Here is an 18679-nt window from a genome sequence, read left to right as displayed (position 1 = left end):
CTTCAAGCATCTTCGGCATGGGTAAAGGAGGCTAGAACAAGTTTGGTTCAGTGTTCTGCAGTAGGTGGATAGTCCCAAACATTTCTGCCTATTTATATACATACAGTGTGTAGGGATTACACACACACACACACACACACACACACACACACACACACACATATAGTCCCTACACACTATACAGGACCCAGATAGCCACGAAAACTTATAAAATTGCCACTGCCAAAGACTGTCTTGATATAACCAATTGCACCAGGACAAGACACTTACATGGTCTTAACCTAAGTTTCCTCATCCATAAAACAGGCAGATGACTTTTTGGAATTTGGAAGGTCTTACATGTCAAACTATTAAAAATCAGAGTGATTTGAATACATGAAGGCACCCCTCCCCATTCTATGAAGAACCATTAATTTCTATTTAGCTCAGTAGTAGATCAATAGGGACTTAGATTAGCTGGCCTCCTAGGGCAATGAAATTAGGCAATGGGCTTCTGAGGGGGAGTTTGGAAGTTCCCATCTGATATAAGAAAGGTGCAGAGAAGTCCTGTGCAGTTTGCACCAATAGAAGCAGAGTAACTAGTATGTGTGGCATCCTGGCTGAATGCTGGCTGTGTGTCTAGCAGGCACGAATGCATGCCTGCAAGGAGGCTGATGGGATGGAGCATGAGAGCAGACTCTAACTGCCTTGTCTCATGTCTCAACTTGGGTATTTGATGCATGCACCAGCTTTCCATGCCTCAGTTTCCTTGTCTGTCTAGTGGGGACACTGATAGTACTTGGTTCATAGGGCTGTTAGGAGGAGTCAATGAGTTGATCCGCACAAAGCTCTCAGAATCATTTCTGACACTAAGTAAGTATTACTGTCCAAGGCCTTAAACCTCCAACAACTCTTGTTAATTTGAGGGATTTCTGAAATCATGGTGAGTCCAGGAGAAAACATTTGTTCTCACAAGTTGGACAGAGCCTGTGAGTGCTATAAACTGAAAACTTTTTCTTTAAAAATGTTGCTTTTTTGGGGGGGTGAGATTTCCCTACCTAAATTGAAGCCTTTGAGTGAACAGAATGTTATATTCAAAAAGGATCCATTACGGAATGAAAGAAATGATAAACTAAATAACAACGATGTTGACAACATCAACATCATCATCAACAGCAATAACAGCAGTGACAACAACAACAATGACAATACCAATAAAAATGACAATAACAAAGATAACAATGACAACAAAGACAATGGCAACAATAACAATGACAACAACAATCACAATGACAACAATAACAATGACAACAACAATGACAACAATGACAATGACAGCAATGACAATGACAACAATGACAATGACAATAACTATGACAACAACAGCAATGACAACAATGGCAACAACAATGACAACAACAATGACACAACAGTGACAACAACAATGACAGCAATGACAATGACAACAATGACAATGATGATAACTACGACAACAACAGCAATGACAACAATGGCAACAGCAATGACACAACAACAGTGACAACAACAATGACAGCAATGACAATGACAACAATGACAATGATGATAACTACAACAACAACAGCAATGACAACAATGGCAACAACAATGACAACAATGACAATAATGACAATGACAACAATAACAACAACAACAATGACAATGACAACAACAATGACAACAATTACAATGATAGCAACAACAATGATAATGACACAACAACAGTGACAACAACATGACAGCAATGACAACAACAAGAGCATCCACCTCCCTGGTGAGACTATCTGTAGGCTTTTGACTGTGACCAAAGCATAGGCCAGCACAGAGTAACAAGTGAGGGAATGTATTAACATTGGAAGAGCTTTGCAGACCCGAGCTCTCTCTCTAAGCTTAATCGAGATTGGAGCTTAATAGATAGGTGACAGATGTTCCGTCACATCTGCAGGCCTCAGAGCTGCCAGCTTAACTGGCAGGGTGGGCAACACAGGCTTGCAATCTGCTGCAGCCAGCAGCCTGTGGTGGCCTCTGGAAACTTACATGAATTCTAAGCCACTGGAGACATGGGTGGGAGCTGGCTTCCACAGCAGCCTGCTCTGGAGAAATCCAGAAAGGAAGCCCCAGAGCTCTAGTTTTAGAGTCATGGAGTCCCCTTTCTTGCACAGGACCCTGATTTTAGAATGCTGTGCTTAGGAAACCATCTTCAGCTGTCAGCAGGTAGAGACTACCTATTGAGCAGCCACACCCCTCCGTGTTTTAGTTGTTTGCCTTCTTCATTTGTCATCCCAGAGGGACACCTTGATAGGGCTCAAATCCTGGCTTCCATACAGTGTGACTTCCAGAAAGTTGCTTAAGCTCACTGGCTGGGCTTCCAGTCCTCTACTGTAAAATGGAAACCGTATACAGTGGGGATAAGTGTCCACAAAGAACAGCATAGCACCAGGCCCAGCACATAGTAATAGCATAATAAACGAGGCCAGTTACAGGGGACGTTACAAGGTCTTACAAGAAGGAAAACTACACAGAAAACATCTTTCTTTTTGGAGTTAAAAAAATCTTTTTAAAAGGTAGAAAGTTTGGCATATTTATGTGATGTATATGTATGCAGGTGTGCCCATGTCTAGAGGATGTCTTATTGTGTATGGTATAATTTAGTTAGAAGAATAAGCTTAAACTTTGGGCTTTGAGTCTGGCCCCAGGTAGGTCCTCTGTCTCACTTTGCTGGGACACAGCCTGCAGTACCTACTGCCCCACAGGTGGGGCTATCGCCACCACACTACTCCCTGGCTGTTCCTTCAGGTCCAAGAGGAACAGGCCAATTGTCCCCCCTCCTGCCTTGTATCATTCAGCACCACTCCTTCCTCCTGAATGGGCCTCAGTGCCACCTGCGCATCTGGTGGGTAATTTTCAGCAGAGCCCTCTGACAGTTGGGCAACAGGAGAGCCTTGAGGAAGATTACTTTGAAGACTTGCATGTAAGCTGAACTTTTTTTTTTTTTTTTTAAGACAAAATTACCTTTTGAGAACTCTATGTGGAATTTGCTATTTAAAGAACCTTCCTTGTGGACCATTTGGAAGGATCGAGAGTAAAGTTCTGGTAGATCTTTCCTACAAAGTGTAATTAATAAATAATTATACTAGGAAACACAGGATACAGTGGGAAACCCTTGCGATAAAGAATCAAAAGCTAAGGGTCCTGGCCCTGGCATTTGATGACCTTGAATCCTTTGTGGAAGGATTGATGGGAATAAACTCTTCTAGGTTGAACCAACATCATTATTTCTAAGAAATCATGACTTTTGAGTGTCTAGCTCCCAGGGTCTTGATGCCTTCTCTACGTAAGAGTGGTGAAGACATAGAGATGTGTGAAGTAGCATTCCACTCTAGCCTTCCCACTCTGTAGAGCAGGTTGCAGGAGTCATTCCTCAAACAAGTCAAGAGGAATTGTAGAAGTGGGTGTCCATCAGAAGAATGAAAGGGGACCATCAGGCAATACTGATAGTTGGCTTATAGGCATCTTTAATTTTTAACAAACTCAGTGGCCTTAATGTAAGCATCTTCTACTGGTAGACATTTCTCTGCTGCTGTGGTAAAAACCCTGGCCAAAAGCAACTTGGGGAAGAAAGGGTTAATTTTGCTTATAGATCCAGGTCACAATCCATTATTGACACAAGTTCGGGTCCTCAAGCAGGATCAGGGGCAAGAGCAATGGAAGAAAGCAGCTTACTGGGTTGTGAGTGGTTCTTCTCAGCCTGCTTCCTTATACAACTCAGGACCACTGTCCCAGAAGTGGCACTGCCCACAGTGGGCGGAGCTCATTAGCAATCAAGATTATGCCCCACCTCTATTTGTAGGCAGATCTGATAGAGGTACTACCTCTACAGAGCTGATGATCAAGAAAAGTCATCAGAGATAAAACCTTCAAAACTGATTGCCCTAAGTCTGCAAGAATGATGATTTCTCAAAACCCTTTCTCTCTCTATAGGTATACACGTATGTATACATTCATATATTTTTTTTTATTATAAAGTAAATTTAGGTTTAAAATAATTTCAAGTGCTGCATGGAATTTCTGCAGCTGTTGACCCAGATTCTGTAAAGATTCTACACGTTAGTTTTAGTATTGTTTTCTCTCTGTGTATGCACATGTGTATGCATGTATGCAGTCAGCCGTCTACATCTGGGATTTCTGCATATGTAGATTCAATGAAATGGAGATCAAAACTATCTAAAAAGAATTATTTCTGTACTATACACATGCATTAACCACCCTTTCATTGGGATTCCCAGAATAGTAGATGTAGAGATGATTTAATTTATAGGGAAGGATATGCCTAGGATATGCAAATAATGTGCCATTTTATATAAAGACCTTGGAGACCCACAGATTTTTTGTATCTGGAGAAGAATGGACAAGTTTTCCCAAGACATTAAAAGATGACAGAGTCTGTCTGTCTGTCTGTCTGTCTCTCTCTCTCTCTCTGTGTGTGTGTGTGTGTGTGTATATTTTTCCTCCTTAAAAACATCGAGAGTCCATCATAAACAAAATCCCCTTTTACCTTTCCATACTTGCATGTGCTTATCTTAAATTAGGTATAGTCTTTTAAAGAACCACAGTGAAGTCATCAACCCCCCCTAAATGAACCTTGGTGCCGTGCAATGCTTAGTCCACAGATCTAATTCAGATTTGTCAGTACTCACGATAACGTTCTTTAGAGTAGAAGGAAGAATCTTTCTACTATTTCAAAAATCATGAAAGTGGATATATTGTAAGTTGCAGTTTTAAAAACAATAAAAGAAGGGAGGAAAGATGTAAAAACTATGAATTGCTGCAGCCAGCATGAGGGCCCATTTAATGGACCATGTGACCTGGGCCAGTATCTAGGAACACATCTCTCAACTGTTCTCTTAGAGTAAAGAGAAAACACCAAAGCCGGACTGGATCCCACAAATGAAGGCTTGAACAAAGCTTCTCCCCATTCATACAGCTCTCCCATAAGATCATGACTTGTGCCTAAAGGGATACCATAGAAAGACAGGTAGTGAGAACATACGAACCATCAGGATTTGACTTCTATGTACAGCATAGACCACCTCACATATAGAAGTTCAGCAATCTCACGGAGGCTTTCTAGGGCTGGTCAGACCCAGATGGGAAGTTCAGCACCAGGAATTACCAGCTTTGTGCCTCTGGACTGGTCACCACCTTCTCTGATTCTGTCTTTCTATCTGAATAACAGACTTCTGTAGATTCAACCAATAAAACATTATAGACACATTGGTATTTCTATATCTTTCTATCCTGTCTGTCACAGCGTTCCCTTAAGTCCGCTAGAACTGGGACCTCAGATTTGAAGGCTTGACTCCATAATGGTATCATTTCATATATAGACTCCCCAGAGTAGGCACAGTTAATAAGAGAGGCCCAAGGGCCAGAGTGGGGCTTTATGAAGCCACAGCCATTTTCCAGATCAGTTGAAATCAATGTACAACGAATAGCCAGTATGCTTGCAGCCTGATGGGGGCAGTGCATAGGTCATGCATATTAAAATAGGAGGGCCACAGCAATCACAGCTACAAGCCTGGTGGTTCCAAATGGCTCCAGCTGCTTTTCGTGTGAGCAGCTCTGCGCACCTGCCTGAGTGAAGGGCAGCCAGATTTTACTTAGTTAGCAGTGATGGATGAACATCCGAAGCATTTGGCTGGGTCATCTTATAGTCAAGCAATAAATATTTATCAAGCATCTATTTTGCTACTAGATAAACTTTGGTCCACACAGAGCTGGGACGCATGTCATATTCTCACCCTATATTCCAATAGCCCTGGCAGCCTGAAGTTCAGGGTCATATGTTCTTGATTTTGGACTCAGTTGGGAACCTCTAGAGAAGAGACATGACAAGGCATCCTGTGATCATCCTGTGTAAGTGGGCCCAGTGTGACTGGGTACTGGACAATAACTGGGAATGATATTCTGGCAAGCAGGTCTAGGTGCCACAGCACTTGCCTTCCAGAGCTAGGACCTCTCTTGGAGATTTGTTTATGTGCCACACAATGGAAGATGGAGAAGGTGGCCATTTTCCCCAAGAAGCAGATGTCTGAGATCCTGCAGTTTTGGATAGCATGTCACCAGCCTACCAGTGAGATTTGTGGTGTTTCTGAAGTAACACTCTGATGATCAATTTTACACGATCATCAACTCTATCACTCCACGGACGATTGCTCATGTAAATGGGAAACTACTGCCTACTTCTGAGACGTGTACCTAAAATTTCAACCAGTTAAATAAGACGGATGTTGGGCAAAATGACAGTCTTCCACAGCTGCATTAGGACTAATAATTTCAGAACGTGTTACCATAACTCATTTGTGGAAACAGGGAAGTTATTCCCCAAACAAGTGATAAAGAGAACGAACTCCTAGTTATACCGGGGAAATGAGACCTCATATTAATACTTCGTAACTTCCCTGAGCTCCGGAGGCTCCTCCACATAAATCTGCCTTGCAGATTATTCTGCCTCACATATTTTTATCTATTGCAAATAAAGTTGAATTCAGAAGATTGCCTCAGTCATTACCCTTCGTTTCCATTTATTTGGGCATCAGAACAACCATCTGAGGCTTCCATTTAACCAAGGGGGTAACTGAAGCGATCCTGGAAGGACCTCAGATTAGTGGCTAAGAAATACAGCTGGTCCGGTCGTCATTAGCCTCAACAGCCTTCACATTGTCCCTGCAATGGCTATTCTCAGGAAGGGCTTCCCAGAGTGAGAGACCTCGCTCCAGTGATGGTGTTCACAACACCATGAAGCAATGATTATTCTTATAAAAATCCTTCAGGTCTAGGGACAGTATATGGTCTTTGCATATTGCCTAAGATAAAAACAATTTTTCACTGCTTCTTGTCAAATAGTTATATCTCTGACCCTTCAGTGAACTCACTTTGCCTTGACATGCTGCTTGGTTTATTAGTATTGTTGACGGTAGCTGGGTGTACAGGGGAGATACTGGCTACTACTTGGCAAATGATCTGATAGCTTGGTGCTTTCCCCTTTGTTCAGATGGGAAAACCAGGGTTGATGGAAGTCAGGAGACTTGCATAAGGTCCTATAGCTCTTCAGTGGTTGAGCTTGTATTAATAATCCGTGTCTGATGGACTCAAAAATAAAAACAACCCATATATCTATGAGGTAGATTGCACTTTAGATCCCACACTATGTACAAAGGATCTTCAGAAGAAGAGCTCTGGGTATATCAACCCTGAGAAAGAAGGGTAGCCAATGGGAGAAAAGGCAAATTCAGCATGTAGAAAGATGATTGGATTATCTGTACCCATGTCAAGCCAGAGGGATGCAAGGAAGAACAAGTTATATGAATTTGAGCTAGGGTCAGAAATCCATCTTTGTGACATATTTACTTGGTACCCAGCTGTATGTCTGGTAGGACAGCACTCTAAACATGACAGGGTTCTCATCTACGTAAGCTACTGGATTTGCTAATAGAGATGCTATAAGGTGATGTTTGACCCCTTGTCCTTCTGGGAACAACACCAAGTTTGGAAAAGTCCCATGCAGAGATGTGATCATTTGAAACCCTGAGCTGTGTGTGTCGAGAGGCTGAATGACAGGAGCCAGAGGAAGAATTACCAACCTCCCTGCGAATCTGGCTCCTGGTACCATGCATTAAGCCAACGAGTAAAAATCATTATGAAGTTTTTGCTGAAAGGGCAAGTGTAGAAAAACATGTTTCTAAACAGAATAACAGTCTTTGCCATTTTTTCCAACTTGCATACCATCTGGAAATTCTGATTTTTTTCTTTCAAAGGGTAGGAAAGAAATGTGCTTCAGGCACAAATAAATGTTTACAGCTGAGTTATAAACCGAGAATGGTAGGGCTTAAAACAGGCAGGCTGGCAGTGACGGAGCTCAAAGCTGCAGGAGACAAATAATGCTTGGGGATCTGGCCAGCCTGTCTTCTACTCTGGCCCCTTGGAATGGGAAGTCTTGCCTTCCATTGAGCTCATCCTGTAAATGTGTGGGGCCAAAGCCTCACCTGGGACTTGTGTTAATTCTTAGATGGTAAAGGAAGGGAGATAAAGTAGCATTATTGCATGTCTTGCCATTCTGAAAGCAGCCTTCCATTTTGGACATCCCGGCATCTCATAGGAAGTGGCAGCCTGTGGAGATGTATTAAATGGGTCACCTGAGAGACATGACGGTGATGCTAACGATGACAGAGAGTCACAGATTGTTTGTCTGGTGCATGGCATCACAACAGAGTCCTGCAAGGGTTATCTCATGCTGGACCACAAGCTTGTGAAGGGGCGCCGTTGCTCAGATGAGAACGGACAAGCATCCCGAATAAATAAGGTCAACCTATCACATAGGGATGGAGCCGGCATTGGCGTCCACCCAGATCAATGCCAGTAATCTACACTGGTTTACAGGATTTTTCAAGGAGAGTCAGGAAGAGTACATAACCAGCCCTTGATGAAGAAAGAGAAACAGAGGTTTTGGGGACCTTGGGATACCCATAATTTGGATATAGGAAAGGTTTTAGGGAAGCAGAAATGAGTTTGGAAATGATATGGGAAAATCATAAACTGTTTTCTTTTTTTAATCAAAGGGTAAAACTTCACATACTTTTGTCTTTGTAGGGTGTATAGCCTGCCACACCTGTTTGCCTCCACGGTCCGATGGGCATGGCTATGCACCAATAGAAACTATCATCACAGTGGGTAGTCAGGCAGATTTGGTCCATGAGATACAAGTTGCTAACCTCAGTGACACAGAGGACACTGGGAAAGTAAAATGACTGATGGATTCTGAGAACAATCCATGAAATTCTACTTAAGAGTATATTCTTTCTTAAGATCAGTGCACAAACCCAGACCTGGTGACATGCCCTGGCAAAGCTCTTGTATACCTTGTTTCTGGGCCCAGACAATCAAGCTGGACTCCTATATGCTATCTGACCAGGTCGTAATACTATATCGAATCTTCATTCTTAAGGCGTCTCTAAACCCAGATCTATAGAAAAAAGCAGTCTGTGTCCATCTAATGAAGATGTATGAGTTCATTCCTTTGAACATAGAAATACACACAAGACGGTGAGTGATTCTGGCAGTCCAAGTGCAACTTCTTTTCAATGTAGAAACCAAGACCATCCACAGTAACGTTTAATTGAAAGAGAGAATGAGTGTGTGTGTGGGGGGGAGGCAGCGGGGGATAATCTAGGAACAACTGTAAATGGATAAGGAAGAGGAAGATGTAGCCCCAAGAACACTCTCTCCTAACTAATGAATAGAGAGCTGCTTCCACCTCCGTATCGGAGTGTGGAGGCTGTCCTGTCTATTAGAAGCCTTCCCAAACCTGCACAGTGTAAATACTCCTGAAGACCAACTAATGAAATCTCTATCGATAGACCATCTTAGATGGGACTCACATGCTCGTGTTTTGCTTACATTTTAATTTGCTCCTGCTGGATACTTACCCAGTAATTGCTTAATAAGATTAACCTCCCTGGCAATGTGTGGTGAATCTTGATTAAAACATCGGAGTGAAGGATTATCCTATACCACAAAAAATTGAGGGGGTGTTATTTAATTAACTTATTGCCAATATGTCTTGATTGTCTCTTTGAAACAGTGGGAAAGTGGTCGATGGGAATTGATTTGGGTTATCTAAATGTATGGAATTGGTGAGTGAGTAACAGGGAGGTCGCTAGGTCCAGAAATTCAAATCTCAAGTCACTCAAGGACATTAACAATCATTCCTGTCATTTTACAAGATTTCCCTTAAGCTCAAAAAGGCAATCCAGCATCTTCAGTCATCACCAGAGTACTGATTTTGGCATTTGGAAAGCAAAGGTATTGAGTTTTATTTTATTTTAAGGCAATTTTGAAATTTCACCCTTTTTATAAAGACCAATGGGCAAAACCCACAGGACAACGATTTAGCAAACAGCATTCCTGTCCCGCAACTCGTCTGGAAAATACCAAAGCCAGTGATGTTATTCAAGTTGGACTCTATATTTTAAAGCACACAGGAGAGCCTAAGATTCTGGTCTCCCTAGATCACAATGAAAAAGATGTCCTTATTTGTCAGCTTAGAACAGTGGTGTTCAACACACGAGTCACACACAACCCCTCTCTCTGAAAATATTTATGGCGTGATTCATAACAGTAGCAAAATTAGTTACAAAGTAGCAACGAAAATAATTTTATGGATGGGGCGGGTCACCACAGCATGAGGGACTATATGCAAGGGTTGCAGCAATTAGGAAGGTTAAGAACCGCTGCCATAGAGAAAAGTAGTCCTGAGACTTGTTCCCGCAGGGGAACTGTCCTCAGTTGTCTGGCTGTGATGGTGTGGGATGTTAAAGGGGAGCAGGGCTGGGAACCGGAGTATAAAGACAAAAGAAAAGGGGGCTCTGTTCATTTCTAGGCCTGTGAAGATTCCTTGGGTCCCGGGGTGAAGGCTGCTGTTTCAAAAGCATCTTCAGAACCCTCCTAGCTCCACATCCTATGCCTAATGGATACTCTGCATCTTCACGTTCAAAGGTGTATTCTAAACATGCCTGGAAGGACAGGTTGTCGACCTGTGGGCTAAAGAACAGTATTGGGTAAATGTCGCAGAGACTCCATGAAGCCAGGCTTCTCAGAGCCTGTCCTATTGGTCCTCCGAACTGAGGCAATTTTCCCCATAGGGAGCTAGCTAGCTGTCATTTAACAGCACCCCTGGCCTTAACCTACTAGTTACACCCCTTCCAACTGTGACAGTAAAAAAAAAAAAAACAAAAACAAAAAAAAACCACCAAAAAACAAAAACACCCTTTTCAGTCATTGCCAAATGTCTCCCAAGGGGCAAAAATGAGAGCCACTGTTGTAAAGAAGAAAAGGCAGGAGTGGGGTCAAGTACTGGAGGTGAACAGATTTCAAAACTGAGGGCAATAAATTTCTCTCTGGGCTTTGTGGTCAGTTAAAGCAGAACATGGTCAGTTAGGATGAAATATAGTCTTTATTTTGAGATCTGGTTTCACCTACTCAATAACGGGAAGCATATCATTTCATCCTTAGATAAAACTTCTCCATGCTTACTTAGAGGTGATTTAGCGTTGTGATTATGGCAGCTGGGAGCAGTGATTCTAAAAGACTGGATGAAAAGGCTGAGTAGTCAGACCCAAAGGTGCAGGGCAGCCCTGGGGAGAAATGTTTAAGGACCATTAGCATATTAGGGTAAGGAATATGCATCTGAGGCTGAGGAATCCTGGAGTCTCCTCAGGAGAAAGAAACAGGAATAGCCCAGGTCCTGTCCGAAGATGCACATTACACAGACCCAAATTCAAGTTTGTACCTCTCATGCTTCCTTTGGGTCAGTTTCTAGAACATTCTGGGCCTGAATTTCTCAGAGATGAGTTTCCTGCTCTTGGAGCTCAAGTTACACTATACTATGCTGGACACGTGATAGATAACTAAGAAAGACTCCTTCCTTTTTCTTTGAAATATTCCTGTATGGTGTATTCTAAAAATATGCTCTCTCTCTCTCTCTCTCTCTCTCTCTCTCTCTCTCTCTCTCTGTCTGTCTCTGTCTCTCTCTGTGTGTGTGTGTGTGCATGTGGTGACTAAGAAATGGACTGAAAAATTCTGTTTGGAGAAGCCCTTTTGACACAATCCCCTGCTTATGTGATTTCCATCCAGATCACTCAAATGCCACCAAATTACCGAACACCAGCCCTGTTAGCTGTGCTCTCCTCTTTAATTGCTCCTGTCCCCACCTCCCCATGGTTCTGTTTTTTTTCCCTCTCCGCTTTTTTAGCACCTTGTTAGCACCTATTTTTCTCCCCTCCACGAATACAGCCGCCTGATTGCCTCAATGAACGCTCCTATTGTCCTCCACACCGGCCTGAAAAAGGAAGCTTTGTTGCAGAGTTGTCAAAACTCCTTTCTATTCTCCCCCAAAGCAGAACAGCTCTGTCTCTTTCAAGGCAAGCCAGGCGAGACTACTCCCCAGGGAGGCTGTATCTCTCCTTGTGGGAGAGGGACCCAGGCTAGTGGCCTGTACTGCCAGATGCTTCCTGCCTTCTGATCAGGCAGGTTTTTGCTGCTGCTGCTGCTGCTGCTGCTGCTGCTGCTGCTGCTGCTCCAGCTGCTGCTGTTGCTGCTGCTGCTTCTGCTTAGGACTCGGAATGCTTTCAAGCATGCTACATCAAGTCAGTTGCTGTAGATAGCATAGGTATGCATATGGCTCGGAGCAGGCACTCTGCCAGATCCAAGTGACTCCAGCCAAACACAGCTAACAGACAGGAACAGCAAACAGCCTTTAAACGGGGGGCACCTATGAAAGGCAGTCGTTTTTTTTTTCCCTTTCCCTTTCTCTCTTTCTTTTCTTTTTGCATGCCTTCCAAGACTTGAATTAAAAAACTTGAAGCAGCTGGCAAGAGCCTTGACTTTTCCTGTGACCTCAATAGGGCAAGCAGCAGCTGTAACCTCACCTTTGCCTCCAGATGGCACTGTTGCCACATCATCGTTTCCTGGTAAGCCGGTCCTTACGCCATTGTTAAAGGTGTGTCCATCTGCCGGCTGGAGTTGCCAATTGAGTCCGAGCAGATGCATTGCTGCAGGAGAGACAAAGTAATGAAAGTATGAATAGATAATTCAGCAATGCAAATGTCAAGGGGGAGGGCCAGGTGCCTTTTTCCAAGCGACTGCCTTTTAAGGAAACTGCAGTTCAAAAATGGCTTGCCCCAGGCCGTCAGGATTAGCTAAAATACAGAAAGTGGCAATCCAAGAGCTTCTGTCTCTGCTTTGTAGCAGCTCCCAGCCTCAGGGGCAGCACCCCTGTGGGAAGTAGAGGAGGGAGGCTGCATGTAGGTCTTATCGTTCAGGATGGGGTCACTCATCACTCACCTACTTGGCCACACATCTGACATGAATGCTTTTAGACAGGTGCACTGGCAAAGGTTGGGCTCACCCAGCTACTCAAAATGTGAGTCAAGTTCAAAAACAAGGCTACACTGCTCCTATTTGACCCGCCCTGAAATGCCACCATAGCTAGAGGTATGTGCAATCTCACTGGCCCACTTACAGCTCCCCATCTAACTGTGCCAAAGTTTGAATACACACACACACACACACACACACACACACACACACACATATATTCTTTCTCCCTATCTTCATGACAAGTGCATATCTTTTTAGCACATTGTGAAAATGCTTAAGGCGTGTGTGTTGTGTGTACATGTACGTGTGTGTGTGTGTGTGTGTGTACACATGCACATGAGTGTGTGTTCATATGTGTAATAATGGTAGAGCCCTTTCCAGAAAAAAGCAAACACAGCATTATTCGGTTTCCCCCAAGTATGGCATGAGACACAGATGAGATTCCCATAAGCACTTGCTCTCAGGAGACAAGCATGCATTCAGAGGTCGGTTTCCATTTACGCCTCAGCCTCCAGGCAGCCTCCTGGTCTTGTCACTTAGGTGTTGACACCCAGAGTGATTTTAGAAAACCCAGTGTCCTTATCTATCCCTGATGGATCCCAGTTTTATCGTTACCAAAGGGGAGGGAAACACCTGTGTTCTTTCCAGACCCTCGTCAATGAAGTGCTTCATTGGTAAATAAATAAGAAATCCGTTCCCCTGTATGTTTCCCACACAGACAATAACTGTGCCTGTCTGTCTGGCGTTTCAATGGGCACAGGTTGATGCCTGTTGCCACATTCATCGTAGCAGCTCGGCAGGAGAGAAAAGGCTGTTGACAGGAAAGTTCCGAGTTTGACATGGGGATGGGAGAAACAATTAACCACAGGAAACACAATTAACAATGCTTAGGAAATTGTTCACATAGCAATTAATTCTGCATGCCTACCACCACTTAAAGTCGGGCTGTATTCTATTAAGGTTAAAAACCCATCTTCACACAATGCAGCGTAGATTGATGGCTGCAGATTAAGATGGCCAAGGTACCTACCTGGGAGAGGAACGTACAGAAAAGTCATCTGCTGTTCTCTCACAGGCTTCTTCTCCACCACAAGCCACACTTTTCTGGCTCTCTACATTTCCATGAGGTGCAAGGCCTACGGTCGCAACTTTCCCAGATGATAAATACTAATAAGAGTAAGTGACATTTACTGTACTCTCTCCGTCGAGGTAACACCTAATTTTCTCCTGCAGTTTATCTGTTATATGTAGGTCACTTACTTGAAGAGACCAGATTCTATTGCCTCAAATAATGACATATTTTCACCATACAGAGGTCAGGAAATGAGAAGTAATCGTGGTTGCTTCAAGATAACGATAGCTTCTGATTTGTAATTACCAGGTGAAAGGAGCCAAGGAATTAACTGTTTTAAAATGATTTAAAAAAAAAAATACCCGATACCACTGGGTTATTGGAGTTCGCCTGGAGCCAGCTGCTACTGCTGCTGTGCCAAAGAAGCCGGTCTTTGGAGGAGGGTCCCCGAGTGCTGAGACAGGTGCCGCTGCAAGCTTCGCAGGTGCAGTGGAGGGCCCCAGCCTAACAAAGCTTTGATGCTCGCGTCTATGAGAAAGCAGTGGGTCCTGGCAGGCGACAATGACAACCTCCCCAGTGCCCCACCCACGTGAAACTGCTCTTCGGAAACGCTCCTTCTTGTGCTGCTCGGGGTTGTCACTCCAAGGTACAGGGTATATTGCCACCATCAACTTCACAGGAGAATAGCAGGCAGGACTGTAATCTTACTGAGCATAAAAGGGACACTCAGGACTCCGTGTTTTATATTCAAGGATGTCTTCCCCCCACCTCCTTAACATCTTTATTGTGTTTCTACTGTAGTTCTTTATTATTGTTGATATTGCGATCCTTGGGGTGGGGGGGGGCACAACTATCTCCACCATTAACAAAGCTATTCGAGAAGACTAGGTATGAGGTCCTTAGGTTCAGAGGATTCGAGTCACTTCCCAGACAACTCTTCAGTGAGATGAAGGTAAGGAAAGGAGCAGAGCCATATCACTGAGCATAAGACTTGTCCACCAGGAGAAGCTGTGCACGGAGATGAATCTTAGGTTCAGGCATATCTCCCGTCACTGAACCAGATGCTAAGTAAATGAGTGAGAGTCGAGAGTCGTCCTGGGGGTGGGGGTGTAGGGCTGGCTCTTCTTATTTTGGGGGAAGGGCATCTGAAGTAGGCTTCTGATGGCTTTTTAAATTTTATTTTATTATTTTTATTTATTTGTTTATGTTTGCATGTGTTGGTGTTCTTGGTCAGCCGTCCCTTGGTCCCTGACTTGAGGAAGAAGATGAGACTGTCATCTCTCTGGCCCGTGGAAGTGGCCAGAAGCATCCTCAGGATAGAGGCCCAGGGGAGTTGTGAAGTAAATGAGTTTGCTGACTAATGAGAGGCCTGCTCCTTATTCTGCTACTGACTGGTTCTATGGTTTGGGCTAAGGAATCATCCCTTCCTCCCACCCTCCCTCCCCTTCCCTTTTGTAAGCATTTCCTTCACAGGTAGAATAGAAGGCAGCTTGTGTGTGTGTGTGTGTGTGTGTATGTGAGTGTGTATGTGTGTGAGTGTGCCAAGGACGGTTATGCACACATAGCTCCCTGGAAGAGCTGGCAGTGTCTCAAACATAGACAGCACATCCGTGTTTATTAGGGTAGAACACAGCACACGAGTGCATACTTGAGAGCTTGGACTGTAGAGCTCTAGATTCTTCTAAATAAAAACAAAACATTGCAATGGTACAGACAGTAGGATGGGCTATTACAGGTGGTAAATGGACTACGGTGTAAAGAGAAAGGTGCTTGGAACCTCAGTATCTGGTGTATCCTGCTGTCAATCATTGAGTTCAACATTCAGGCACTGACATACACATCATCCTAAAAACCATGTTCCAGGTAGGTTCTATCATGACTCTCATTCACAGGCGGCGGGAATTAGGCAGTTTTACCATCGGGAGACTTCAGAATCAGAGTACATCTATGTATCTATGCTGGAGATGTGGTACCTACTCCACACTTGAGAGAGAGAGAGAGAGAGAGAGAGAGAGAGAGAGAGAGAGAGAGAGAGAGAGAGAGAGAGAGAGAGATCTTGCCACAAAGCCCCTGGGAAAACGGCATCTCGGCAAAGCTTGTTTCTTTCTCAGAACTCACGGTCAGCAAAGTGGGGTGGTGTGTGGACACCCACTGCATCTGTCATTGCAGCCTGGAGGAACTTCTGTTTCTTTTTTTGCTATTGACCTCAAATATGGCTTTGTGGCAAGCATTACACCCTGCATTGTATAGCGATCCTGAATCCTGAGCAAAGAGGCCATTAGACAGAGCTGGCCATGGCTGGCAGGTGTCAGAACACAGCAAAGGAAGCCATCTGTTGTTATGGCCTAGAGTTTGGGGTTCTTTGCTAGGGGTTCTTTGTTATAGCAGTGAGGCCTAATCTACCCTGACTGATAGATTCATTTATGGAGTAAAGAAAAGAGGATAGAATGTTTACAGAACAGATCTCTGTGAATTATTTAAATTTTATCAGGCTGGGGGCCTTTCTGAAATCCAGACAGGAAATTAATACCTGTTTAGGGTCATCATGCCTCTTTCCATGGACAGAAAACTATCTGAAAGCTGTATTACCTTCATCTCATTATCTTTTCTTCTGTTTCCAGAGCTAACCTAGACATCTGAGAAGCCTTGGGATAGCCAGAGTTACTGCTTCTTCATCTCAGTACTTCACGTAAGTACCCATCACTTCACATTTTTACTGGAGGAAATATCCTGGCTGCCCTGGGATAGTTCTTCCTCCTCCTCCCCTTGAATGCTCTGGTAGCTCATCCCAAAAGGTCTGGTTCAGACCATGTTAGGGTCAGAAGTGAAATGAGTTCTGGAAGCCCTCTCCTCCGCATTACCCGCCCCCACTGACAGGCAAAATGTACAATTCATCATGATCTGACAGGTTCTACTCCAGAGAGATGCTGGGATGGAACAATGGGGCTCCATGGGTCAGCAAGGATGGGATGGGGAAGGGCTTCGAGTGAAAGCTCACAGAATCCAGGTGGCATCTGGGAAATCAGCCACTAAAAGCACAGCAAGCAGCCAGACCCTAGAAGTATCCCTCCGCTAATTGGAGAGAACCTTCCCAGCGTGTTGAAAAGTCCGTCCGGCCACATGGGGAGACCACACACAGATCCCAGGTTTCAGCAAATACAATAGTCAGACCTCCTTGCAGGTCGATTAATAGTTTCCCATTGAAGTTCTTGTGTTTAGGAGCCAGATGGGATCTAATAGAAAGACTCAGAGGGCGAGCCCAGGCTAGAGAAAGCAGGGGATGGTCCCAGGAGACAGAATTCTCCAGCCAGCACAAGGGCATGGAGACCCCAGTCCTTGAAAAATGGCAGCTTCCAAAAGGGGTTGTCTGAAATAGTAATTAGGGTATGTGTGGGCCCTGCTGGGTGCCATTTAGAACCTTCTATGTTCATTGGCTGGCAGAGGCTCAACCTGACAAGAGAGTCAATCAATATGTCAGCAATACTTCACCAAGAGCAGCTCAACCCCTGCTTGTCAAAGAGGACAAACATGGAAGCCACAGATGCTCCCGTGTTTGCTGAGCAGGCCCCCAGGAGCAAGGGGTATCTTTAAAGATCAGGCTTTGTCGATATGTAACCAGGGGAGGAGATTGGGCTCTTCCTTTGAAAATGCAAGACTGCAGGCCAAGCAGAACCCCAGGAGGGGAAGAAAGGAGCCAAGCCTGCTGGGTCTTGTGGCTCAACAGTCAGGCAGAGAAACACGGGGCCCTTTGGGCTGATGTCAGAGTGCATTCAGAAATGGGAGAATGATGGGAAGGGCCAGGGCTGGATCGCCTTGGCTCAGCACCAGGGTATTAAGCCCACAATGCCAGGACTCCTGTGGGAAACAGCAGATTCCCAAGGTGCCCCTGCCGAAAGGATGGAACCTGCTGAGGATGACCAGGGCTAATGGGCACAGGTGCCAAACCTGGAATTACTGGGCACTATAGAGGCACCTTAGCAGTGAGTGGGGAAAATCAACGGATGCAAATGAGCATTTTCAGCCATGATGACGATACACATTTATTTTGACAACGTGCCAGGGACCGGGATAATTACTTTAATGGTAGCATTTATTCATTATTTATCATTTGGCAAATATTTATTTGAGCTCACACTGTGCATCGAATTGTGTTCTGGCCCTGGGAATGAAGCAGTTGACAAAACACAATCCCTGCTTTCATGGAACTTACATTCTAGTGGGAGGCAGGGAAACTAAACACACCCGAAGTGCTGAGTACCAAGCCAGGCATCTGGGAGGGTAAGGGACGGCCAAGGCAAAGGCCTTCTCTTTCTCTTTCTGTTGCCTTTAATGGACACTGGTCAAGGATGATGTCATGATGGGTCAGTGCACATAAAGGCTTAAAGGAAATGAGATGGCAGTGTGCATCGACACCAGTGACCAGCAGTCCAAGCTAGAGTCTAGGAAGCAGGAAAGGGAACTGGAGGGTGAGTCATGTTGGGGAAGTGAGTGCCTTGGGGGGGGGGTGACTCTCCATTTTGTTGAAGAATGCCTTTTGAAGGGGAAAAGAATCCTAGATATCCTACTGATACCCTATCATCATGAGGAAAACTGACGTCATTTACAGACGTGAACACGGACATTTAGAGAGCTTGACTCATCATGAGGAAATGGGGAATCTGGGATCCACACCTC

At 44.4% G+C, this 18679-nt stretch overlaps 1 protein-coding gene across 1 annotated transcript in view; it reads right to left on the bottom strand.

Annotated features, from left to right (window-relative positions):
- Tenm2 (teneurin transmembrane protein 2) overlaps window positions 1–18679 on the bottom strand; it is a 922633-nt gene that overhangs the window by 173074 nt on the left and 730880 nt on the right. Inside the window, exon 6 of the mRNA XM_052195978.1 lies at window positions 12483–12605. Within this exon, the coding sequence (XP_052051938.1) occupies window positions 12483–12605 (123 nt within the window). The remainder of the gene's footprint in view (window positions 1–12482; window positions 12606–18679) is intronic.

This window comes from Apodemus sylvaticus, chromosome 10 (assembly GCF_947179515.1).
Source record: "Apodemus sylvaticus chromosome 10, mApoSyl1.1, whole genome shotgun sequence".
Taxonomy (NCBI): Eukaryota; Metazoa; Chordata; class Mammalia; order Rodentia; family Muridae; genus Apodemus; species Apodemus sylvaticus.
This window is presented reverse-complemented; position numbering and strand designations above follow the sequence as displayed.